The sequence below is a fragment of the Ictalurus furcatus genome, chromosome 3, assembly GCF_023375685.1.
Source record: "Ictalurus furcatus strain D&B chromosome 3, Billie_1.0, whole genome shotgun sequence".
Taxonomy (NCBI): domain Eukaryota; kingdom Metazoa; phylum Chordata; class Actinopteri; order Siluriformes; family Ictaluridae; genus Ictalurus; species Ictalurus furcatus.
The window spans coordinates 15,860,005-15,881,999 of NC_071257.1; the positions used below are offsets into that span (position 1 = coordinate 15,860,005).

Genomic DNA, 21,995 nt, shown 5'->3' on the forward strand with positions numbered 1-21,995 from the left:
CTCTGTAGAAGGAGGTGAGGATGGGAGGGGGAAGTTTTGATCTCTTCAGCTTGTGCCAGAAGTGGACACGCTGTTGGGCCTTCTTGACTAGGCAGGTGGTGTTAAGAGTCCAGGAGAGGTCCTCTGTCATGTGCACACCAAGAAACTTGGAGTTTTTGACTCTCTCCACAGTTGTTCCATTGATGTGCAGTGGTGAGTGGTCTGCTTGGGTTCTCCTGAAGTCAACAATCATTTCTTTAGTCTTATCAAAGTTAAGAGATAGAGTGTTGTCTCTACACCATTCTGCGAGCTGGTTTCCCTCCTCACTCTATGCTGGCTCATTATTGTTGCTGATGAGGCCCACGACTGTAGTGTCATCAGCAAACTTGATGATGTGAAAAGGTATACTACGTGCTGAAAGAGCTTCACCTTCATCTCATTAGTTAAATACAAGCTCTAATTGAAGGGCAATGGGAAAAGAGCACATGGGGACAAGGCCTGAGGAGCAAGCCGGACCTTGTTTGCTGTTTTCTGGCTTTGTAATAGGTATTTGTCATTTCACACAGCAGCAAGTCTATATTACGTGCTTTGTTTCAAATGAAGATGTTTATTTCCTCATCCAGTATGCAGATAAGTCATATGTACATTAACTGTGCAAGCCTCAGGACAATTTGTCTTTCTGAAGGCTGAAGGGTGATTCCACAAGAGGGAATCTTTCTTTTCTCTCTCTCTCTCTCTCTCTCTCTCTCTCTCTCTCTCTCTCTCTGTTGTGTTGTTGCTTGGCAAGCTGCCAAATTCTTGTTTTTCAGTTGTGATACCTGCTGCCATATATACACAGATGTTAGATAGTTCAGGGCCATTACATGTCATCACACTTCTATGTGTGCAATATGCATGTATATACTGTATTACCATATGTTGAGTACATGTTTATGTATTACTACAGTGTGTTTAGTCACTGACCAAACACACTGTAGCTTTGACCCCTAAACTGGAGCATTGTCCATAATTTAGACAGTGTGCACCTTTACTGCCCACCAGTGTTGTTTGATCCACATCCAGTTCTGGCATCAGTTGAATCTTTGGGCATCTTTTGGGAAAGTTTGCAGAGGAAATAAAAATTATGAAAGGAGGAACATGCACAGTGTGATGTGGACCTCATTACTACTGCAGTGCCTCCTTACACTCTCCACCACTCTCTTTAGCTCTTTGTCTCTATCTTTTCTGCATACCCCCAACCCCCAGTAGACGACAGGTTAAGTGTTTTGTAGAGGACCGAGTGTTTCGCTTTGTGCCACTGTGCGAGTCTGTGTGCTTGATCAGATCACTGGTTGTATGTCGGATTAGAGCATGGCTAAGTTTCTTGTTTTACCAGCCACTTCATTTGTTTTTCTGGAGCAGCTCCATTCAGGTCTGTTCAGCCCATGAAAGAGGAACAGAGCGCTGAGAAACAGCCTCCTATAGGCCTTCCTCCTATATCTATACTCAGTCACGGGATAGATTTGTCTTGAAAGTTGTTAGGGAGAGGTTACCCTGAGCCTGTATGAATAATGTTGAAAAAACACCTTCAACAACCTATCTATCAGTAATGTGATATGTGATTTGCATATGACCAGGCTGTACATGTTTGTTGTTTGTTGATGTTCAGCCGATACACGCACATGTATATTAGTGTGCAATAACACACTCTCACACATTCTCTATCAGCTGAGCCATAGACATATGCATTCTAGCAGCCGCCTCAGTAACTGAATCTACACAAAAACATTCTCCCATTTACTGGACCATATCTGACTCTGAGAGTACAAATAAAGTACGTATATAAACAGACAAGCTTAATGGAGATAGCCATACATTAATGGAAGCTACAGTTGAGGGTTTCTGATTCATTTTTCTTTATTTCCCCCAATAACATTTTCTTTTAACTGTGTAGCTTGATCTTACATTTTTTCATCTTCTAGTTTGGGCAAATTCCAAATGTCTTCCTATTCACTTTGTTTGCTACCAATCTAGGACATAACAAAAACATAATGGAGCTACTGAACCTACCTAATGCCCTCCCGAAAATTGTGTTCTCTGCTATGTTTTGCACTTAAATTCCTTGGCTTGGCTGTGTTGAAAAGCATAAGTTTGAATGATTAATTTTTATTTTCAATAAACAGTGTAAAAATAAAAAAGTAAACTAATAAAAGTATCGTCACATTCAATTGTTGCCATTAAAACAAACCCGAGTCTTGTGCCTGCTTTCACACATTGTAACATCAAATGAGATGTGTTTGGTTCCATTTAAAATGAATTTCATGAATTTTGAGTGATATTTTAGTACTTGTGCCTGATAAGCACCAAACAACACTTCTACTTTCACAAGTGACGTTATGTTGTTGGGAAGTGACATACAATAATGTAGTCCTGGGTTCACAATTGCGGCTGAGCCATGGCGAACCGCACTGTTTGGTGGACAATCGTTAAAACAAAGCATAAAATAGAAATGAACAGTTGCTGAGTCACTTTCTAACCAACTTCATCCATATTTTTTTCTCTCTGAGGCCCACTTGTCAATACTCCTGGTCACTCTGTTTAGTAATGCACAGTCTAAAGCGGAGTAGGCCAGGTTTTCATTTCACTGCAAGTTATATACTGTATATAATTGTGTATGTGACAAATTAAATCTTGAATATTGAATCTATAAACACAGGCCAAGTCATCCTGTTTATGCAAGGCATTTATTACCTATTATTAACTGGATAGTAAAATAAAATAATAACCAAAGCATATATAATTTTTCTTACTCCAGGTTTGTTGGGGTCAGCTTCCTGGACTCAACAAAATATACTATATGACCAAAAGTATGTGGACACTTGAACATCCCATTCCAAATCCAAGGACATTAATATTGCATTCTATTAATATAGCTCCTCCTTTGCTGCTATAACAGCCTCCACTATTCTGGGAAAGCTTAGCACAAGAGTTTGGAGTGTGGCTGTGGGGATTTCTGCCCATTCAGCCACAAGAGCCCAAGACAGTTTGGGGAAGGCCTACATATGGGTGTTAAGGTCAGGTGTTCACATACTTTTGGCCATATAGTTTATTTAAGGTAGCAGGCGGTTTTTACTTTTATGCAGGTGAGCAGTTGTGAAGGCTGCAGGACCACATTCTGGCTGTGGATATGGTGAATTGTTTGAGTACCCATTTATGGCGCTCATTCATTCATCTTCAGTAAATGCTTTGTCCTGATATGAGTTTTTTTGGTTTAAAATTATGATTTAGTTTACAAAATATTTTGGAAATAATAACCAACAAAGTACATTAGAAAATACCATGGGCAGGTATATGCAAGAATAACTCAGAGAACAGGCAGGCTTAGACAGAATTTCTTCAGGTGCAGGCAAGAGTGGGATTAAAGGGACTGAGTTAAAAGTCTGTTTTACTTTCCATAAAAGCCCTACTCAAAAATAAACCTGCAGTAAAGCTTAAAGTTTGTGAACCCTTTAGAATTTTCTACGTTTCTGCATAAATATGACCAAAAACAACATCAGATTTTTACGCAAGTCCTAAAAGTAGAAAAGAGAACTGAATTAAACAAATGAGACAAAAATATTATACTCTGTCATTTATATATTGAGGAAAATGATCCAGTATTTTATATCTGTAGTGGCAAAAGTATGTGAACCTTTGCTTTCAGTATCTGGTGTGACCCCTTTGTGCAGCAACAACTGCAACTAAACATTTCCAGTAACTACTGATCAGTCCTGTACATCGGCTTGGAGGAATTTTAGTCCATTCCTCAGTACAGAGCAGCTTTGACTCTGGGATGTTGGTGGGTTTCCTCACATGAACTACTTGCTGCAGGTTCTTCCACAACATTTCTATTGGATTAAGGTCAGGACTTTGCCTTGGCCATTCAAAAATATTAACTTTATTCTTCTTTAACCATTTTTTGGAACTTGTGTGCTTAGGGACATTGTCTTGCTGCATGACCCACTTTCTCTTGAGATTCAGTTCATGAACAGATGTCCTCACATTTTCCTTTCCAATTTTCTGGTATACTTTAGAATTCATTGTTCCATCAATGATGGCAAGTCGTCCTGGCCCAGATGCAGTAAAACAGACCCAAACAATGATACTACCACCAGCATGTTTCACAGATGGGAAGAGGTTCTTATGCTGGAATGCAGTGTTTTCCTTTCTCCAAACGTAATGCTCATTTAAACAAAAAAATAAAAATTAAGGTCACATCCATCCACAAAACATTATTCCAACAGCCTCCTGGCTTGTCCATGTGATCTGCAAACTGCAGAAGGGCAGCAATGTTCTTTTTGGAGAGCAGTGGCTTTCTCCCTGCAACCCTGGCATGCACACCATTTGTTGTTTGGTGTTCTCCTGATGGTGGAGTCATGAACATTGACAGTTTCTTAGGAGTTACCCTGGGTTCCTTTGTGACCTCGTGGATTATTACATGCCTTGCTCTTGTAGTGATCTTTGTTGGTTGACCACTCCTGGTGAGGGCACCAATCATCTTGAATTTCCTCCATTTGAATGCAATCTATCTGACTGTGGATTGGTGGAGTCCAAACTCTACTTTTAGGACGTGTGTGAAAATCTGATGATGTTTCAGGTCATATTTATGCAGCTATATAGAAAATTCTAAAGGGTTCACAAATGTTCAAGCACCACTTTATGTGCTCAAGCCTCCTGGTGTGTTTATGGGCAGTTCATGGTTATATGATAACTTCCCTGGAGGACACAGATGTCCATTAATCACTCAAATACTCATCTGTCCAGTTCTCTACTTGTCTGGTATTTTTGTCCTCTTTAATGCCCCCACCGCATCTCCTGGCTTTATGGCTCTCTGCTCAGGTTAGCATGCTGTGCTTCTTTTGCTTTTGTTCAGTTCAGCGATAGGCCGTAATTGAGGGAGAGGAGTGGTAACAGCCGGAACATAGGGAGACTGGGGCCTTTGAAAAGCAAACTTGCACATGAATGTACTCATCCCTCCTTACAAACTTCTTTAGACAAAAAGTCATGGCCTGTGGGCTGCTTAGATTGGACAAAGTTCAGAGAAAATGTGCACTGCATTTGTGGATGAAGCTTGTCATGCCAAATCACGGTTCTGCTTTTAGATCATGTGTGTTTTATTACATGTATACAGTAATAGTGTAATACAGTGAATATACTGTACAGTGCTGTGAAACAGTATTTGCCCCATCCTGACTTCTTATGTTTTTGTGCATATCTTATACTAAATAGTTTTAGATCTTCAACATAAAACAAAGGCAACCTGAATAAACATGCAATACAGCTTTTGTTTGTTTATTTATTTATTTTGAAGCAGAAAAGGTTATCAAACACCTATCACCCATGTGAAAAACTAACTGCCACCTTAAGCTTAAAATCTGGTTGTGCCACCTTTAGCAGCAGTAAGCCTTACTGTTCTTCTGGGTTAGCAATGGTTTTCGCCTCGCCATTTTTGCCAAGAATCTTTCTGACAGTGCAGTCATGAACAGTGACCTTTATTGATGCAAGAGAGGCCTGTAGTTCCTTGGATGCTGTCCTTGGCTTTTTTTTTGACTTGCTGGATGAGTCATTGTTGTGCTCTTGGAGGAATTTTGGAAGGTTGGCCACTTCTGGGAAGGTTCACTTCTGTGAGTTTTTCTATTTGGAGATAATGGCTCTCACTGTGGTTCTTTGGAGTCTCAGAACCTTTGAAATAGCTTTGTAACCCTTCCCAGACTGATTTCACTCACCTTCTTCCTCATCATTTCTGGAATTTCTTTCATTTTTGGCATAGTGTGTTACTGGGTAAGACCTTTTGATCAACTTCATGTTGTTGAAAAAGTTCTATTTAAGTGTTGATTTGATTGAACATGGTTTGCAGTAATCAAGCCTGGTTGTGTCTAGTCCAGCTGAACTCCATTATGAATGCAGTTTCATAGATTTGTGGAATTAGTAACTATGGGGGCAAATACATTTTCACACAGGCCCAGTTGGTATTGGATAACTTTTTTGCTTCAATAAATAACATTATCATTTACTTTATCATTAACTGTAGTTTGTGTTTACTTAGGTTATCTTTTACCTAGAATTTGTTTTAATTTCTGAAACAATTTAGTGAGAGATGTACACAAAAACAGAAGAAATCAGGATGGGGTAGATACCTTTTCACAGCACTATATGTCTTTCACTCATCCGAATGACTGAATTTTAGTTTTTTTGTAATGTGGCCTGTATGTTTTAGCATGACCTGGCTTTCTATGGGAGTATGTGGGAAATTGCATAGAGAGGAGTTTGTGAGGGAGTGAAACAGAAACTTCATCATCAGTCAACATCATTTAGTTACATCACAGCAACTGCTGTGTGTCAGATTTGAAACAGGAAGTGAGTTTATCCCATGTAGCCCCCCACTTTCCAGAAGAAAAAGACATTGAAAACTGGAGCGAGAAGGAGTGAGTGAGAGAGAGAGCTATGGGCAGAGACTGAGCCCCAGCATGAGATGGGATTATATATATATGTGTGTGTGAGAGAGAGAGGGAGGGAGGGAGGGGAGCTTGCACACAAAGTGAGAGAGGTAGGGGGCAGGGAGAGGGGGAGGTGCTAGGACAGCAGAGCAAGAGTGCAGGAGAGGAAGGGGCTATGCAGTGGGCAAAGAGAGGAAAGTTTGACTAGAGGAGAAGGAGTGCAGGAGGAGGAGCAGGAAGATAGTGTGTGTGTGCACGAGAGTATGTGAGCGAGCGGGAGCATGTGAGTGTGCAAGACGAGGAGAAAGAGAGGGAGTGAAGCTGAAGAGCAGAATGAGCAGGCTAGGTTTGTGTTCTTAGTTTGGCTTCAGGACAGAAAGCAGACACAGGAGGAAGTTACCATGAAGAACACTATGGGTATGTACGGGATTACTACTCTCACACATACAAACACAGACACTCACACAAATCACTCACACTCTCTCTCTGTCTTTTGCAGAGTTCAGATTACCGCTGGTTTTTTAGACACAAAGCTCTGAGTGCTTTGAAGTGATCCAGATGAATGATTAACTTTCTGAACACAGAGAGGTGGGGCATCTACAAGACAATGAAGAACAGCAGAGTGTTAGCAGCACTGTGTTCTCTGTTGATGAGATGCATGTGTTTATTGGCTGGTGTGTATTACACTAAAAACAAAGGCACATTAAAGTTACAGAAAGTGGTGTGCTAGCTACGCTCTCTGTGTATTGGCATTGTAGCTTGCTTGTGTGTGTTTGCTGTCTGCGACTGTCGTGTGTTTCTGTGAGAGGGAGTTTGATGTTAGAGGTCTGCTGTTATGAGCCGATCCTCTAAGTGGAGCAATCTCCAGTAATGGTCATACTCATGCTGGTTTTGCTTGTGGAAGTGTACAGAGCTGAACTGAATAATCTCGGCAAGAGCCGAGGTTCGAGATGTTATTTTACTGTACTGTATACGTTACTCAGTGTAAAGTACTAGGACAACATAATCCTCTGGACAGCTGGCGTAAATAGGGCAATTTGACACTATACACACACACGCACACACATTTTAAGGCTAGACATTCTTTTTGACAAGAATGCCAAAAAAGCACAGTGTTTAACAATCTATTGACAGGTATTTATTCTGGTGATAGTAGCAGTCTGCTTTGACGTCCTGCTATGAAGTTTCCCCATTGGGGGCCTCCTGATTTTATTGATATTGAAGAGCTGGATTTTGTGGTCTGACTCAGCTTAGTGGTAGACCTGTGTACAGATTGAGCTGAAAATAGCACACCCTGTGACAAGTCAGAAGTCTGCAAACATTGCTTTAAGCAGATGAGATCACCAGGCGAAGGTGCTTGCGTCACTCTGCTGGAAAATAATAGATGTGTTAAATCACTCGCGTATGTGAGAGGGCTGAGAATTGGACCCTTATATGCTCACTTTGCCATTGTCTTTTTAAGGAAATTTGATGGTCAACAGAACATGGCCATGGTTTTAAGTAGTCAAACGGAGTTCAAAATGGCCCCTGAAAGTTTCATGATCGATTGGGGTGGCACTGCTTGTAGGATGGTGGAAGCTTTGGCTCTTCTCTTCTCTTCTCTTCTCCTCTCTTCTCTTCTCCTCTCCTCTCCTCTCCTCTCCTCTCCTCTCCTCTCCTCTTTTCTGTAACCTCTCCTCTCCTGTTGAGGAGATGCCAGGTATTTATATAGATATATGTGTGTGTGTGTGTGTGTGTGTGTGTGTGTGTGTGTGTGAGGAAGGAGAGCTCATTAGCCCTGTCTTGGACTCAGCTGACTGCACTGAATCAGAACTTTCCATGCCATACTTTTCCTCTCCGTCTGAGCTCGCCTGGAATCTGAAGTGACACAGTCCCATTTGGCTGTTCGCTCTGTGGCTTATTTGCATATTTTCAAACGCCAAACCTGTGTTTTTTTTTTCCCCCTGTTGTTTGTGGCTTCCGCATTCTTGACTGTGTATGCACTTTGAAAATTGTATATTCATGCCAACATATTTTTGATTTAGGTCACACTGGAATTTATTTGCCGCAGGGTCCTCTCCTCTGTGCTACTGTTCTATGACTTATATTTAGGCACAGCACACCAATCTGGCTTAGTAAGCTACTTGAAATTGCTTTAGCAAAATTGCATTGTCTGTAACCTTTGTTGATGTCTTGTGGCTTGATGAATATCATGGGTCATCATAAGCACAAGTTTAAGACCTGGAAAATCTAAGTAATGTGCAATAGATATTAATCCCCCTCACATATTAACCATGCTCTTGCTCAGCTTTGCCCATACCTGTTTTAGAGACAAAATGGATGAACAGCACCATTATGACTCTCTGGTTGTAATAATGGTCAGATTTGGGTCTGCTTGTTGCTTTCACTCTTGCTGTTTGCAGCTGATATCTAATATGGTAATAAATGCTGCTCACTGACCCATCCAGACCATTTTGAATGCCCTGTGTTGAAAGAGAGCATTCCTTTGCCTCATTACCCTCCCATCACTAGCATCTTAGCAGAATGACCACTCAGCAGCGAGCAAGGAAAGGGGCATTAGTGTGGCGTGACCACAGCTCCTCTCCTAGCTGTTCTTCTTCCTAGTGTCTGCCTGTCTGACCGCTGGCCTGGGATAAATAATCATTAGCGGTTGGAAATTCATGCTGCGGTATTCAGGAATAGCTGAGGCCAGTGCTTCCAATGGCTCTAACAGAGCAACTGAGGACTTTTCACTACCATAAGTTTGCTTTCACGCTGTTCACACTCAGTATGTTTACATTGACAGCGGTAATCTATTTATTGACCTTATTCTGAATAAGTCAATATTGTGTTTAAGGTGTTTACATGAGTTTCTTTTAGGATATTCCTTTCATGTTCCCATTTTACATGTTATAGAACATAGATTGATTAACGGCACACATCATTACGTTCCCACGCCACGCCGTGCGACATTCCCTCCAGAATTTCACGTGTCAATATACATTTCGTCTTCATTGTGGTACTGGACACAGCTTTGGGTGTTTCATTTTTGATTTCACGAAATCTTCAAGTTCAGTTAATTATTTGTCATGCTATACGTGAAAATAGATGACTGCTTGAAGCCGTGGGCTGCGTCCGAAACGTACGTACCTACTGTATAGTACATGTATTTTGCCTAATACTGCCTATATAGTAGGTAAGTACACGGTTTGGGATGCAGCCGTGCTCTCTTATTTGCTGTAAAACGGTTGAGCTCTGCCGTGTGTGATCGTGTCCTATTGCAAAATGCGGTGAAAACTCCCACACAATTTTAATAGTGCGATTAAGGTGTGTACATGTCTGTAATGCGCTTCGATAATCTGACTAAAATAGGAATACTCCTCATGTCTTAATTCGATTTGTGTTTACTTCGCGTATGACTTCAGCCGGGTTAAGGTCATCAGTAATCACTGTTTACATGATAGTTTCTTAATCAGAGTATTGTCTTTATCGGGGTAATATCGGATTATTGTTGTCCATGTAAACGTACTGACTATAACCTTTCTGGATCCTGAACATACTGCCAGAAATGGACATTGAGTAATAATAAAAAGTATACAAAAACTTGCTTTTTACTATAATCAAAATGCTGAAAGTTTTAGCTAATGTATTTTTGACTGTATGTCAAACACATCGAATTCTGTAATGTTGAATAGTGTTTGGTTTTGTAAGGTTTTATGATTTATTTAATAACACACTGGCGCAGACCTCTAGTCACAGTTTCTTTAACCCTTGTTTAAAAAAAACTCATAATAAGACCTTTATAATCACACCTTGTTGACAACAGATCCTCTGGGTGCATTCAGAGTGATCAGTTTTAAGTTTGATAGTTTTTTTAAGATAAACATTTATTTAGAAATTTATGCATGCAGCAAGTTCCAAAAAAGTTGAGACAGGGGTAATTTAGGACTAACAGCGGTGTAAAAAGTTGAAATAAGAAGGTGATGTGAAACAGGTGAGGCAATCGTCTAATCATAGTATATAAGGAGCCTCCAAGAGGGCCTAGTCCTCCAAGAACAAGGATGGGTCGAGGCTCACCAATCTGCCAACAGATTATCCAACACTTTGAGAACCACATTCCCCAAAGAAAAATCGGTAGGATTTTGGGCATTTCACCTTCTACAGTGCATAATATAATTAAAAGACTGAAGGAATCTGGTCAAATCTCGGTGCGTAAAGGGCAAGGTCGAAAACCACTTCTGACTGCACATGATCTCTCTTAGTAAAAGTTAAGGCTTTACTATGCAAAGCAGAAGCCATACATCACCACTGTCCAGAAGTGCTTCCGACTTCTCTGAGCTCGGTCTCATCTGAGATGGACATCTGAGATTGTGTTTTGTGGTCCAACGAGTCAACATTTCAATGTGCACGGTTGCATAAGCAGAGTGCAGGTGCTAGCATGGCCTGCCTGCAGTCCTGACCTGTCTCCGATTGAGAATGTGTGGCGCATTATGAAGCGCAAAATAAGGCGACGAAGGCCCTGTACAGTTGTTCAGATGAAGAAATGCATAATGGATTAATGGGGGAAAATTCCGCTTGCTAAACTTAACCAACTGGTGTTTTCAGTGCCCAAATGCTTAAGTGTTATTAAAAGAAAAGGTGATGTTTCACAGTGGTAAACAGCTGACTGTCCCAACTTTTTTGGAGTGTGTTGCAGTCATCATATTTGAAATGAGTGTATATTTTCAAAAATTTATTAAATTCACAAAGTAAAACATCAAATAATGTGTTAATAATGTGTTTTCAATATAGTACAGGGTGAATTGAATTTTCACATGACTCTTTTTGCTTGTTTTTTGGCATTTCCCATACTGTCCCAACTTTTCTGGAATTGGGGTTGTAGTACTTCACACACAGCAGAAAAAGCTCCATCCATGATGTTGACTGACGGGTAGTGTCTTCCTGGCATTGTGTAGAGGATGTCACCGGCTGCATTGGATAGGAGAAGGTGGCAGGGTGGCTCTGTTTTGGGAGGCCCAGGGAGGGCAGAATACGACATGGAGTGAAGAAACCGTGTCTGTGAGAAAATTGTGTGGCATCTCCAGAGTACTCATATGCTTTGAGATGCTAAAAAGCCTCCTCACCCCCTATCACTTCCCTTCTTCGTGTTGTATTTGCACACCCTTTTGTTCATCCCACCCACCACGAGACGCTGTATGTCTCGCACGTTATCCTCCCTACCCCCCACCCCGCCTCTAAAAACACCACAATAGAGGAATGAGAAATGAGAAAGACAGTAGAAGGACATGGCTAGCAGGAAATAGACAGCCAGGTGTGAAAGAAGATTTAAGTATGGGCTTCGGGACATAGCAAAAAGAAGAAAATAGAAGGGAATAAGTCTTTTAAAATTTTAAGAAGAGAGAAAAGTTGATTATAAACAGATTATAGGGAGTTTGATTAGTGAATTAGTAAATAAATGAGTGAGGAAATGGTAGGATGGAATGAGGTCAAAGGGTCACAGTGTTCTTTCTGTCTCTTCCCTTCTCTCTCTCTCTCTCTCTCTCTCTTCTGTGTTTATCTCTTGAATGCTCTCACTGACTCAAATTTTGTTACTCTGACTGTTTTTATTACCGAACCCCACCTTTTTCTTCTGGTGTAGTATTCATCCCCAGGTTATACACATGTAGGCCTCAAATGCCATGGCAACATCCCCAAACAGCCACAAGCCAAAAGCTTGCAAAAGCAACAGGGTGGCAATGATAAAACACAGTCAACCAATTACTCTTGTTCTACAGGCAAGGTTTTTAATTTAATCCAGTGCTTCTTTACTGAGATACAGGAATATCACAGAGAGGAGTGGAAACTGTTCAGGGTTAAGTCTCATAGTAGAGGGATGTAGAAAAGTTAGGAGCTTTATAGTGTTCAGCTTGAAATGTTCTCCTTGTTTTTTTGGTTTCGGGGCTGCATTTTAGAGGCAGCGGAGTTTGAGAAGTTTGAATGTGTTTTTTCAGCTTTGTAACAGAACAGACACTGCAAGAATTTGTGACTCATAAGCTTGCCCTTTAGCTCGGATTTATAATAAAAAATCAAGGATGTGACCTCCATTTCAACATTTTTTTTCTTTTTGTTTTGTTTACAATAGAAACATCCAATAATATCGTCACTCGTATACATGGTAGGTTATTTGTGTTCAATCTTTAAGGGTCGATTTGGAACAGGTAAATGTAATGTTATTGTGCTGAACATTTGATTCTGCTCCTTGAGTTTTGTGATCCAAGTTCCAGCTGCTCAATGAAGCTCATTTATGCTAAATGGAGATCATTTTTGTGTCTCTCTGTTTAGTTCAGCTAGCTGCAGATGTCTCATCTCTGCTGAAGTCAGTAGTGCATTTTTGAATATTGCTCTGCTTTTTATGTTGTTATTCTCTTAATCTCAAGTAAAGATACATTCACTACACATCTGCCACTAAAGTAATATTTACTGTCAGTGAGTTTTGATATGCATGCAATGACTTACTGACTTTTTCATTTATGAAATGAAAGTTGTATAATTACTCTTAGGCCACCCAGACCGAATAAATTGTGTGATGTTTAGTATTACTCTGTCAGTGTCCATGTCACAGCAAACCAGTGACTACCTTTCCTATCCTGCACTGCGGCCTACAAACATGGCCATCATGGACTGCAATTCCCAGGACACTCATTCATTCTAATCACGCACACTTGCATCCAATCTCACACACAATCACACCACAGTTTAAAAGGACTCTCGAGACTTTCACTCTGGGCGAAGTACTGAGTGTTATCGCCATACGAAGCATTTGTACCTTGTTCCTCGTTTTGATTCATTCTGCCTGTCTCTCTTTATTAAAAGCTCTTTTCTGCACTTGCATCCGTCCTAACCTTCATTACGTGGGATACATGACAGTCAGAGTTCTCTACTGAGAATTTGTTCAACCAGGAGATTTCATCTGTTAAGAAAACTGACATTCAATTCTTGTATTAGTGTGTATAAAGCATGCAAACCATAGTTGTGGTCTGTAGAACACTGGGACTGGGTGAAACTGATTAATAATTGAGTATCTGGGTCTATGAATTCTACCCAAAACTAAACAGCTTAAGTCAATCCAAAGCTCTCTGGCAGTCCAAAAGCTTCGTTCTACATTTTGTGTGCAGCTTATTCTCCACGATGTTGTGTGTCATGGAAACAGCAGCAGTGTGTGCTCTGAGCACAGTATGACTCCTGACCTCTCTCAGATTAGGACACACTGTGCTGTCTTAATGAATTCATTGGCCCACAGTGCAGAAATGGTGAGATTTTAATGCTGTCAGAGAGGCATCTCAAAGTTATTGTATGGCACTGTGAGTAGAAAGATTGTTTCGATACTGCTCCAGGTTATCTGCTGTAAATTCAGAATGAGAAGGCGTGCAGTTGTGTAGATGTTGTCTACTCTTAGTAGATGTACATTTCTTTTAGAATGTGCAAAGATCAGTATTATAGTTGTATATTTCATACAGTTGAGCTGCTAAAGGCCTAACTTCTGAACACCTTTGTGATAAACTAGAATACAGATTGTGCCCCAGGCTTGCTTGACCCGAAATCAGAGCCTGACCTCACTAATGCTCTTGTGACTGTCTGGGCAAATCCCCACATCCATGCTTCAGAATATAGTGGAAAGCTTTCTCAGATAAGTGGAGGTTATTATAACAGCAAAGGGGGACTGAATCTGTAATGGGATGTTCAAGGAACATATATGGGTGGGATGATGAGGTGTCCACATTCCTTTGGCCACATAGTGTATATGAGCAAACATAGTAACTCTCAGTAGTGCTCTGTGCACACATTTCCTTCTGCATACCAAGCAGCATTGTTCTGTGTTTTATGTAACCTTTTGTTGAGATCACTAGCAATGTTTAATCTTACAGACATGAGACAGCATGTTTATAGCCATGCAAAGAAATCTGGTGCAGTGTTGTTTGTCTGCGTGTGGGTCTTTGTCTGTATAAACCAAAGATTGTTGATGTATCATAACAAGACTCTCCCTAGATAGAGCTGCTATCCATTGGAGGGAGACAATAGGGGAGCAGCTGGCAGGAAGTCGCAGCAAAGAGGCGCAGTGCTGGATGTCCAGTCAGAGCTCTCTGGAGGAGTTGGTGTAATGTAGAGGTGTGCATGGGACTATAACACGGATTCATATCCCTTCCTGTCACTGATTTACACCAAGCACCTGCTAGTTAGAGCAGTGGGTACTTTAAGGGGCATAAATTCAGAGAATAGAGTAAGATGATAAAGCGAGCAAGCGGATGCTGTAGAATGCAGGATGGAGTGTGTATGTTTGTGGTGAAGAATCAAATGGTCTAAAAACAGCATGCTACAGGAATAGGAAGTGGGAAAGTCAGAAGAAGGACATGGCTAGCAGGAAATAGGCAGCCAGGTGTGAAAGAAGATTTCCAAGTAACGGAAATAGGGAACAAATGAATTATTAAAGAAAGTGAGGTAAGAATGGGAAAACATCATCTATAGACAGGCAGTGTGATAAACAAAAGGACTCAGAGTTGGACTCCAAGGAACAGTAAATTAATAAAAGAGTGACAAACTGGTGTGCTAGAAGAGGTTGAAGTGTCAAAGTATCCTCACAGTGCTGTAAAACACACTCGCAGATGACCAGTTTACTTATTGATCCCAATTTAATGAATAATTAAGAGTAACTCTCTGTTTATGGTATATAAGAAGCACACATAGTGTTTATAGCATTTCCACACCTGTATTTTTTGTGATGTTAACACTGAAAATCTGATTAATTAATACATTGAAAATCAAATTAAGCATCATTTATTTGTGATGGTATGCCTGAGTTACTTACATAACAATACTCATTGTTATAGTTTCTGGGATGTGCTCTGATTAATGTTATCTAGGAGAAATTAATTGTTAGATGTAGATGAGTCACCATGCACCACTCTGAAGAAGCAAGGTCCCAAGAATCCTGTTTAGAGAGCAAACAGTGGTATGGGACAGTACACTGTCATGGCCAACGTTTCCATGGGAAGAAACTTTGATCAGGATCTGAATACACTTCAAACAACCTGGCTCAGCAGAAGTGTCTGTGACCAAATGGGATTAAAGCTGTGGGGATTTTAACACCAAGATCGAGACTTCTGCTGTGTTTCATGCTCAGCCTCGGCATTTCCACACATTCTTCCCCAGCTTCCACTGCGAAGCTGAATGGTTCCTGGGAGATTCACGCCTCGCAGCTAATCCTTTCCGGCAGCGCTGCAGCTATTAAGACTTATAATAACAAGATTTCTGTGGACAGCTCTGGCTGGCGCTGTGGATTTGATTAGAAACACCTGCAATGGTTCCCCTCAGCAAACTCACTGTTGTAACGCCAGAGATAAAAATGCACACTGGATGACTTTAATTGACCTGTTTTGTTTGGCTAACGAGAGTCCATTGGGTGCAATAATACTACAATGCCTATCTAATAGCACCCTTTGACAGTATGGTACAGTATGGACGATACAATAAGATACGGTATAGGATGGTAATGTGATTCCACATTTTATCATAACCTTCCTCATTTTATCATAACCAACTTGGGTCATTTTATCATGACCCATACCATCGCTAAGTACCCATGTGGACCTTGGTCACCCTTTTTGCCATGGTACCTGAGTACTGAACAGGGACATAATGTAGAATCATGATTTAAAGCCACTTACTGTTATTACTAGTGTGATTTGGAAAATGATGTGATTATCCCACAACCTCCAGAGAATTCTTCCTACCTTCATGGATGCTGTTATATGATGGGAGACACAGGTATTCAGCCAGGTAATGGATGGCTCTGGTTTTCGGTTTCCAACCATACTGCCAATTTGCTCTGTCCTATTGAAAAGTTTGTGTATAAAATGTGCTGTTTCACGAATAGCACAGCCCTTGGTTTACGTTGATGCTTTCACTGTTGGAAATGGGTCTCTTTAATTTGATTGGGGTGGTTTTATGTTAAGGAGGATCAAATAGAGTGATGGAGCAGAGTGTTTTCATGAGAGTATCAGTAACAGAAGCAGGAGCCTGAGGTCAAATCAGGAAAAAGCAGTGAGAGGAGCCAGTCCCTGTGGTTCCACTAATCTTATTATTCTAGACTCACTGAGACTGTTTGGGTAGGGGGTGGTGAGAATGGATAAGGGGGCACGAATGCTAAGGTGGAGATTGCAATTAGAACCTGCTCAGGGAGTGCAGGTGGAACCTGTCTTATTTAAACTGTTCACATCTAGAGTTTGGTGTTCCCTTTGCTATTGAGGTGTGTGATGTCATCATGCCAAGATCTAAAGAGTTCTGTAAGGCCTTCAGAAAAAAAGGTTGTGGATGTCTGTGAGTCTGACAAGGGATTTAAAAAGATCTCCAAATTATTTGAAATACATCATTCATTGTAAGGAACATCATCTTCAAGTGGTGCAGATTTCAAACGACTGCCAATTTGTCCAAGACTGGCCGTTCCAGCAAATTCAGCCCAAGAGCAGGCCATCTGATGCAAAAAGGGGTCTCCAAGAGCCCCAAAATTTCATTGCAGGATATGCTAGTAAGTCTTGCAAAGAGATTGCACAAATTTGACCTTCATGGGAGACATGCCAGGAAAAAGCCTTTACTGTTTAATAAAAACATTAGAGCAAGACTACAGTTTGCCAATGAGCATATAGGCAAAGACCAGGCCTTTTGGAATAATTTGCTCTGGACAGATGAATCAAAGATAGAGTTGTTTGGTCACAGTAATAGCCGACACGTTTGGCGCAGACCAAAGTCAGCTTTTCAGGAGAAGTACCTTATACCAACTGTGAAGCACGGTGGTGGAAATGTTATGGTTTGGGCTTGCTTCCCTCCCTCAGGGACTGGACAGCTTGCATTCAGCAAGGGTTCAAACCCCGAAACCCTGGAGGTGCGAGGTACCTGGTACATGCACACTGCATGTAGTGTCAATATATCCCTATGCTTCCTGCACCTTTTGTTGAACACAGTTTTTGTTGTCAATGTCTATAATGGGACCGTTTTGGCCATAAACTATGGGATTATAACTACTATAACCCGTGCTTGTTTTTGGGATAACTTGGACTTGCGCCCTGGGACCCAATTGGTGAGGCCTAAGCAGCTCTGACATGTGATTTCAGAACATATTAAGTGAAATCACATGTTAATTATTAAATTACTTTGAAAATGAGCACATTTCTTGGTGTTTAATTAAAAAATTAAGATGTGTTATTCAAAAACTTTTGACTGGCAATGCATAAAGACGTTTAGAATTTGTGCATTTTTGTAAAACTTGGAAAAAAAAATTGCTTGACATATTCATACTCAAGATGGATGAAAACATATACAGGACAGAAACTTAACATTGCGTAATAGTCAGAGAGCAAGAAGGAGATGGGGCTTGTGAGGAACGTCATGTGCGAGGTCAGGGAGCATAGGCCTGGAGATGCATGGATGCTTGTGGGTGAATTGAAACACCAAGAGTGTGTTTGGTGTGAGGTTTTAGAAGGTTGAAGAGCAGTTGGATGTAAAAAGAGTGTAGTGATCCATGATAATGCAGCCTGGGAAGTTTGAGCACTGGGTCAAGTGGGTGATGGACATGATTTAAGGTTGCGACCTTTCAGACTTTTTCACTAACCACTTTTAACTGCAATCAATCTACGAGGCTATACAGGTGCATCTCAAAAAATTTGAATATCGTGGAAAAGTTAATAAAAAAAAAATTCCGTAATTTAATTCAAAAAGTGGAACTTTCATATACTCTAGATTCATTACACAAAGTGAAATACTTCAAGCCTTTTTTTTGTTTTAATCTTGATGATTAGGGCTTACAGCTCATGGAACTCAAAAATCCAGTATTTCAAAATATTAGAATAAAGTATTTATAATGCAGAAATATCGACCTGAGGAGCGCTTTAATCGGCTAATTAACTCAAAACACCTCGAAAGATTTCCTGAGCCTTTAATCCATCAGTCTGGTTCAGTACACACAACCACAATCATGGGGAAGCTGAAAGTAAACTTTTCATTTCATTTGGAAATCAAGCTCCCAGAGTCTGGAGGAAGAGTGGAGAGGACCAGAATCCAAGCTGCTTGAAGTCCAGTGTGAAGTTTCCACAGTCAGTGATGAATTGGGGTGCCATGTCATCTGCTGGTGTTGATCCACTGTGTTTTCTCAAGTCGAGAGTCAATGCTGCGTCTACCAGGAGCTTTTAGAGCACTTCATGCTTCCATCTGCTGACGAGCTTTATGGAGATGCTGATTTCTTTTTCCTGCAGGATTCGGCACCTGCCCACAGTGCAGATGTGTAGGTAACCTACTAGTAACTGGTTTGCTGAGCATGGTATTACTGCGCTTGATTGACCAGCCAACTTGCCTGACCTGAACCCCATAGAGAATCTGTGAGAGACACCAGACCCAACAATACAGATGAGCTGAAGGCCGCTATCAAAGCAACCTGGACTTCCATAACACCTCAGCAGTGCCACAGGCTGACTGCCTCCATGCCACACCGTATTGATGCAGTAATTCGTGTAAAAGGAGCTCTGACCAAGTATTGTGCATAAATTAACATACTTTTCAGAAGGTCGACATTTCTGTATTATAAATTCTTTATTCTGATATTTTGAGATACAGGATTTTTTATTTCCCTGAGCTGTAAGCCTCAATCAAGATTGAAACAAAAAAGGCTTGACATATTTCACTTTATGTGTAATGAATCTAGAATATATGATAATTCCACTTTTTGAAATAAATTACAGAAAAAAATAAACTTTTCCACGATATTCAAATTTTTTTTAAGATGTATCTGTATATTCCATTTACCTTCAATCTCTGTGTTTATAATTGCAAAGAATTTTTCCTGCATGGGCAGAAGCAGGGACGTGGGTGCCAGAAGGAATCAAGCTTTAGAAAATAGTGAATTAGTGGAGCCATGTGCATGTAAAGCACATGCATGGAACTTTATTCTCCATAGGTGACCTTATCCTTTTCACCCTTCTCTGCCTCTTTTATTGTTTCTTGAAGAAGAAACATACCACAGTCCCTCACTCCTATTAGTAGTTGCCAAATTGCTTTGCTTCTCATATGCATAAAGGGAAATTTTGCTCAACATTAAATATTGAATCACCTGTTGTTTCCAGAAATGGCTAGCTCTCATTGTCTGAAAAAGATTAGTTCTATTAGGCCGAGTTTCGTGGGGGGTGGGGGGGGATTAGAGTAAGGGGGAACAGCAAGGAGCTAGAATGTTTAACTTAATACCGAGTTTGTTTTGTGACTGATCTCATAGTATGCTATTATTTGGAACTAAAGTCAAAGAGACACATAGTTCTCAGGATTGTTTCAGCTGTTTGTGTAAAGTTCTTCTCATGTCATTACATTTGCTGTAGAACATATAAAACAGATGACTGCATATCACAGTACAGGAAGAGCAGATCTGTTAGGCTGATGTAGAATAATTTGATTTGTTCCAGATCAGACTGCCTGTTCACCACAAAAACCCTTTTTGGGGGAGCATGTTATAAAATATTTCATGGGTTGCACATGACAACACCGCTTAGTGCATACAGCTGCATGGTAAATATAATAGATTCCCACATAACCAATGCTACTAAATACCGTTTACAGGCAAACATCTGACCCAGTTTACAGCCAGTTCATTCTGCTTTTCCATCATTTTATTTCGATTATATTCCAACTTAAAGAATGCTTAAGGCTCATATATTACTTTGAAAGCCTTCAGATCAGTGGTCCACAGGTCTATATGTTTTAACTTCCTAAAAATAATTCTTGAAAGGTTTCTACACTGTTTTTTTTATTTTTATTTTATAATTTCTCTCTTTCTATCTCTGCAGAGTGTGTGTATTGGGCGCACAGTCGCCATGGCTTTGGTTCAGGGACTGCCCGTGCCCTCTGATCACCCAGAGTCCAGTGTTGATATTCAGCAGTGCCACCCTGTATCACACTCCCCAACCACAGGCACCATGGGCTCTGTCAGCAGCCTTATCTCTGGGCGCACTTACCAGGAACGCCACTGCCGCGCTGTCAGTGACTTCAGCGCCAGACTCCGCAAGCCCCTGCCTGCCACGAGCTGTTTCCGGCAGCAGGAGGGCACACTGCGCAGGGCAAGCTCTCAGGAGGAGCTCCTCGACAATCAGCCTCCTCTGCCTATCAAGAACAAACCCACTACCCTCATGACTGCCGGCAATGGCAACTATGGTTACATGAGTGATGAGGTGGTGGGTGACTGGAATGATAACCATGTCAAAGTGGGCAGCCCATGCAGTGACACAGAAGAAACACAGGACAGCCGAGGAACTGTGAACAGTACCAACATCGGAGGCCCTCCACCCAAACTCATCCCTGTCTCAGGCAAGCTGGAGAAAGTGAGTTACAGCCTTTTTTATTTAGAATTACTACACTGTAAAAGGCTGTTGGTCTGTCCTTCTGAAAAGGACATCCATATCATCCCTAAAATTTGAATTTCATTTAATGATGCTTTTGCAGTGTGGAATTGGCAACTAATTAATGACTGAGAAGTACCTGCTGTGACAAAAATGCCAATACATTATTAGACTTTTGTTCACTTCAGTTGCCCATCCAAATTCTACTCACTGGCACTCAATAAGGGTTGAGAAAAATCTTTAGGTGTCCAGGCAGTGTGAGTGACCTTAAAATCCATCTACATGTAATTCATAATCTGAAATCTGTGGGTGAAATAAGACAGTTTTCGGTCATGAAGTTTGGTGATATGGCCAGAAATGGTATCATGTTCTCATACAGTATTATTAATTTTTTCTAGATTGGTCTCAGTATTTATTACAATATTGAATTTCATAAAACTGTCACTGTTAGAATCTCACTCTGTACAGCAAAGAACGAGTAAACTACATGTTCATTACTGTTTAAAATATTGAAAAATTTGAATAAATATTCATTATCAGTACATCATATTCATGCACACAGTATTCAAAATCATATTCATCTACATTTACAACACTTGATTGCAGTTTAACACTTTCTAAAGATATGATGGCTAGAGAATCATAAAACCTCCAGAGTATTCATGATTTTGTGGACGTGTATACTCATTCTAGGTGACTAAATATGTTTCTCCAGACAGGACTAAAATGATCAGAGTTGGTAAAAAAAAAAAAAAAAAAAAAAAAAACAGTAGGTAATTTATTTCAGGGGAAGAGGGAAAAACACCAATGTTACTGATCCAGACAGAAATAAAGTCACAGAGGAACACCTGCAAATGTTGGAATTACTCCAGGTCCACATGGAAATTGAATCGTGTCAGAATAGGGCTTTAGTTTTTATCCTTGTGATTAAAAAAGGATAGCATGGACAGCCTGTGATAAGCAGATTATGTGTCCAGGCTAGTTTTTTCTTATTGTAAATATACTATATACAGTATATTGTATAGTGATTTATTCATGCCTTTTCTGTGTATTCACCTAGGTTTTTTTTTTGTTTGTTTGTTTGGTTTTTTTTAAAACAGTTTAAGTGTGATTACTCCATGTGGGCATGCAATTAAGCAATGTGCTACCTGATTTGATGTTATATGCTGGCTTTACA

General features: G+C 40.5%; 1 protein-coding gene across 2 annotated transcripts in view; it reads left to right on the top strand.

Moving 5' to 3' along the window:
- Positions 1-21,995, top strand: part of lzts2a (leucine zipper, putative tumor suppressor 2a) — a 48,450-nt gene that overhangs the window by 22,852 nt on the left and 3,603 nt on the right. The window contains exons 1-2 of one of the 2 annotated variants that reach the window (XM_053621013.1): positions 6,573-6,851; positions 20,270-20,800. In XM_053621013.1, the coding sequence (XP_053476988.1) occupies positions 20,297-20,800 (504 nt within the window). In that variant the 5' untranslated portion in view covers positions 6,573-6,851; positions 20,270-20,296. Of the gene's footprint in view, positions 1-6,572; positions 6,852-20,269; positions 20,801-21,995 lie in introns of those variants that run through there. The other variant, XM_053621014.1, reaches the window with a different exon arrangement.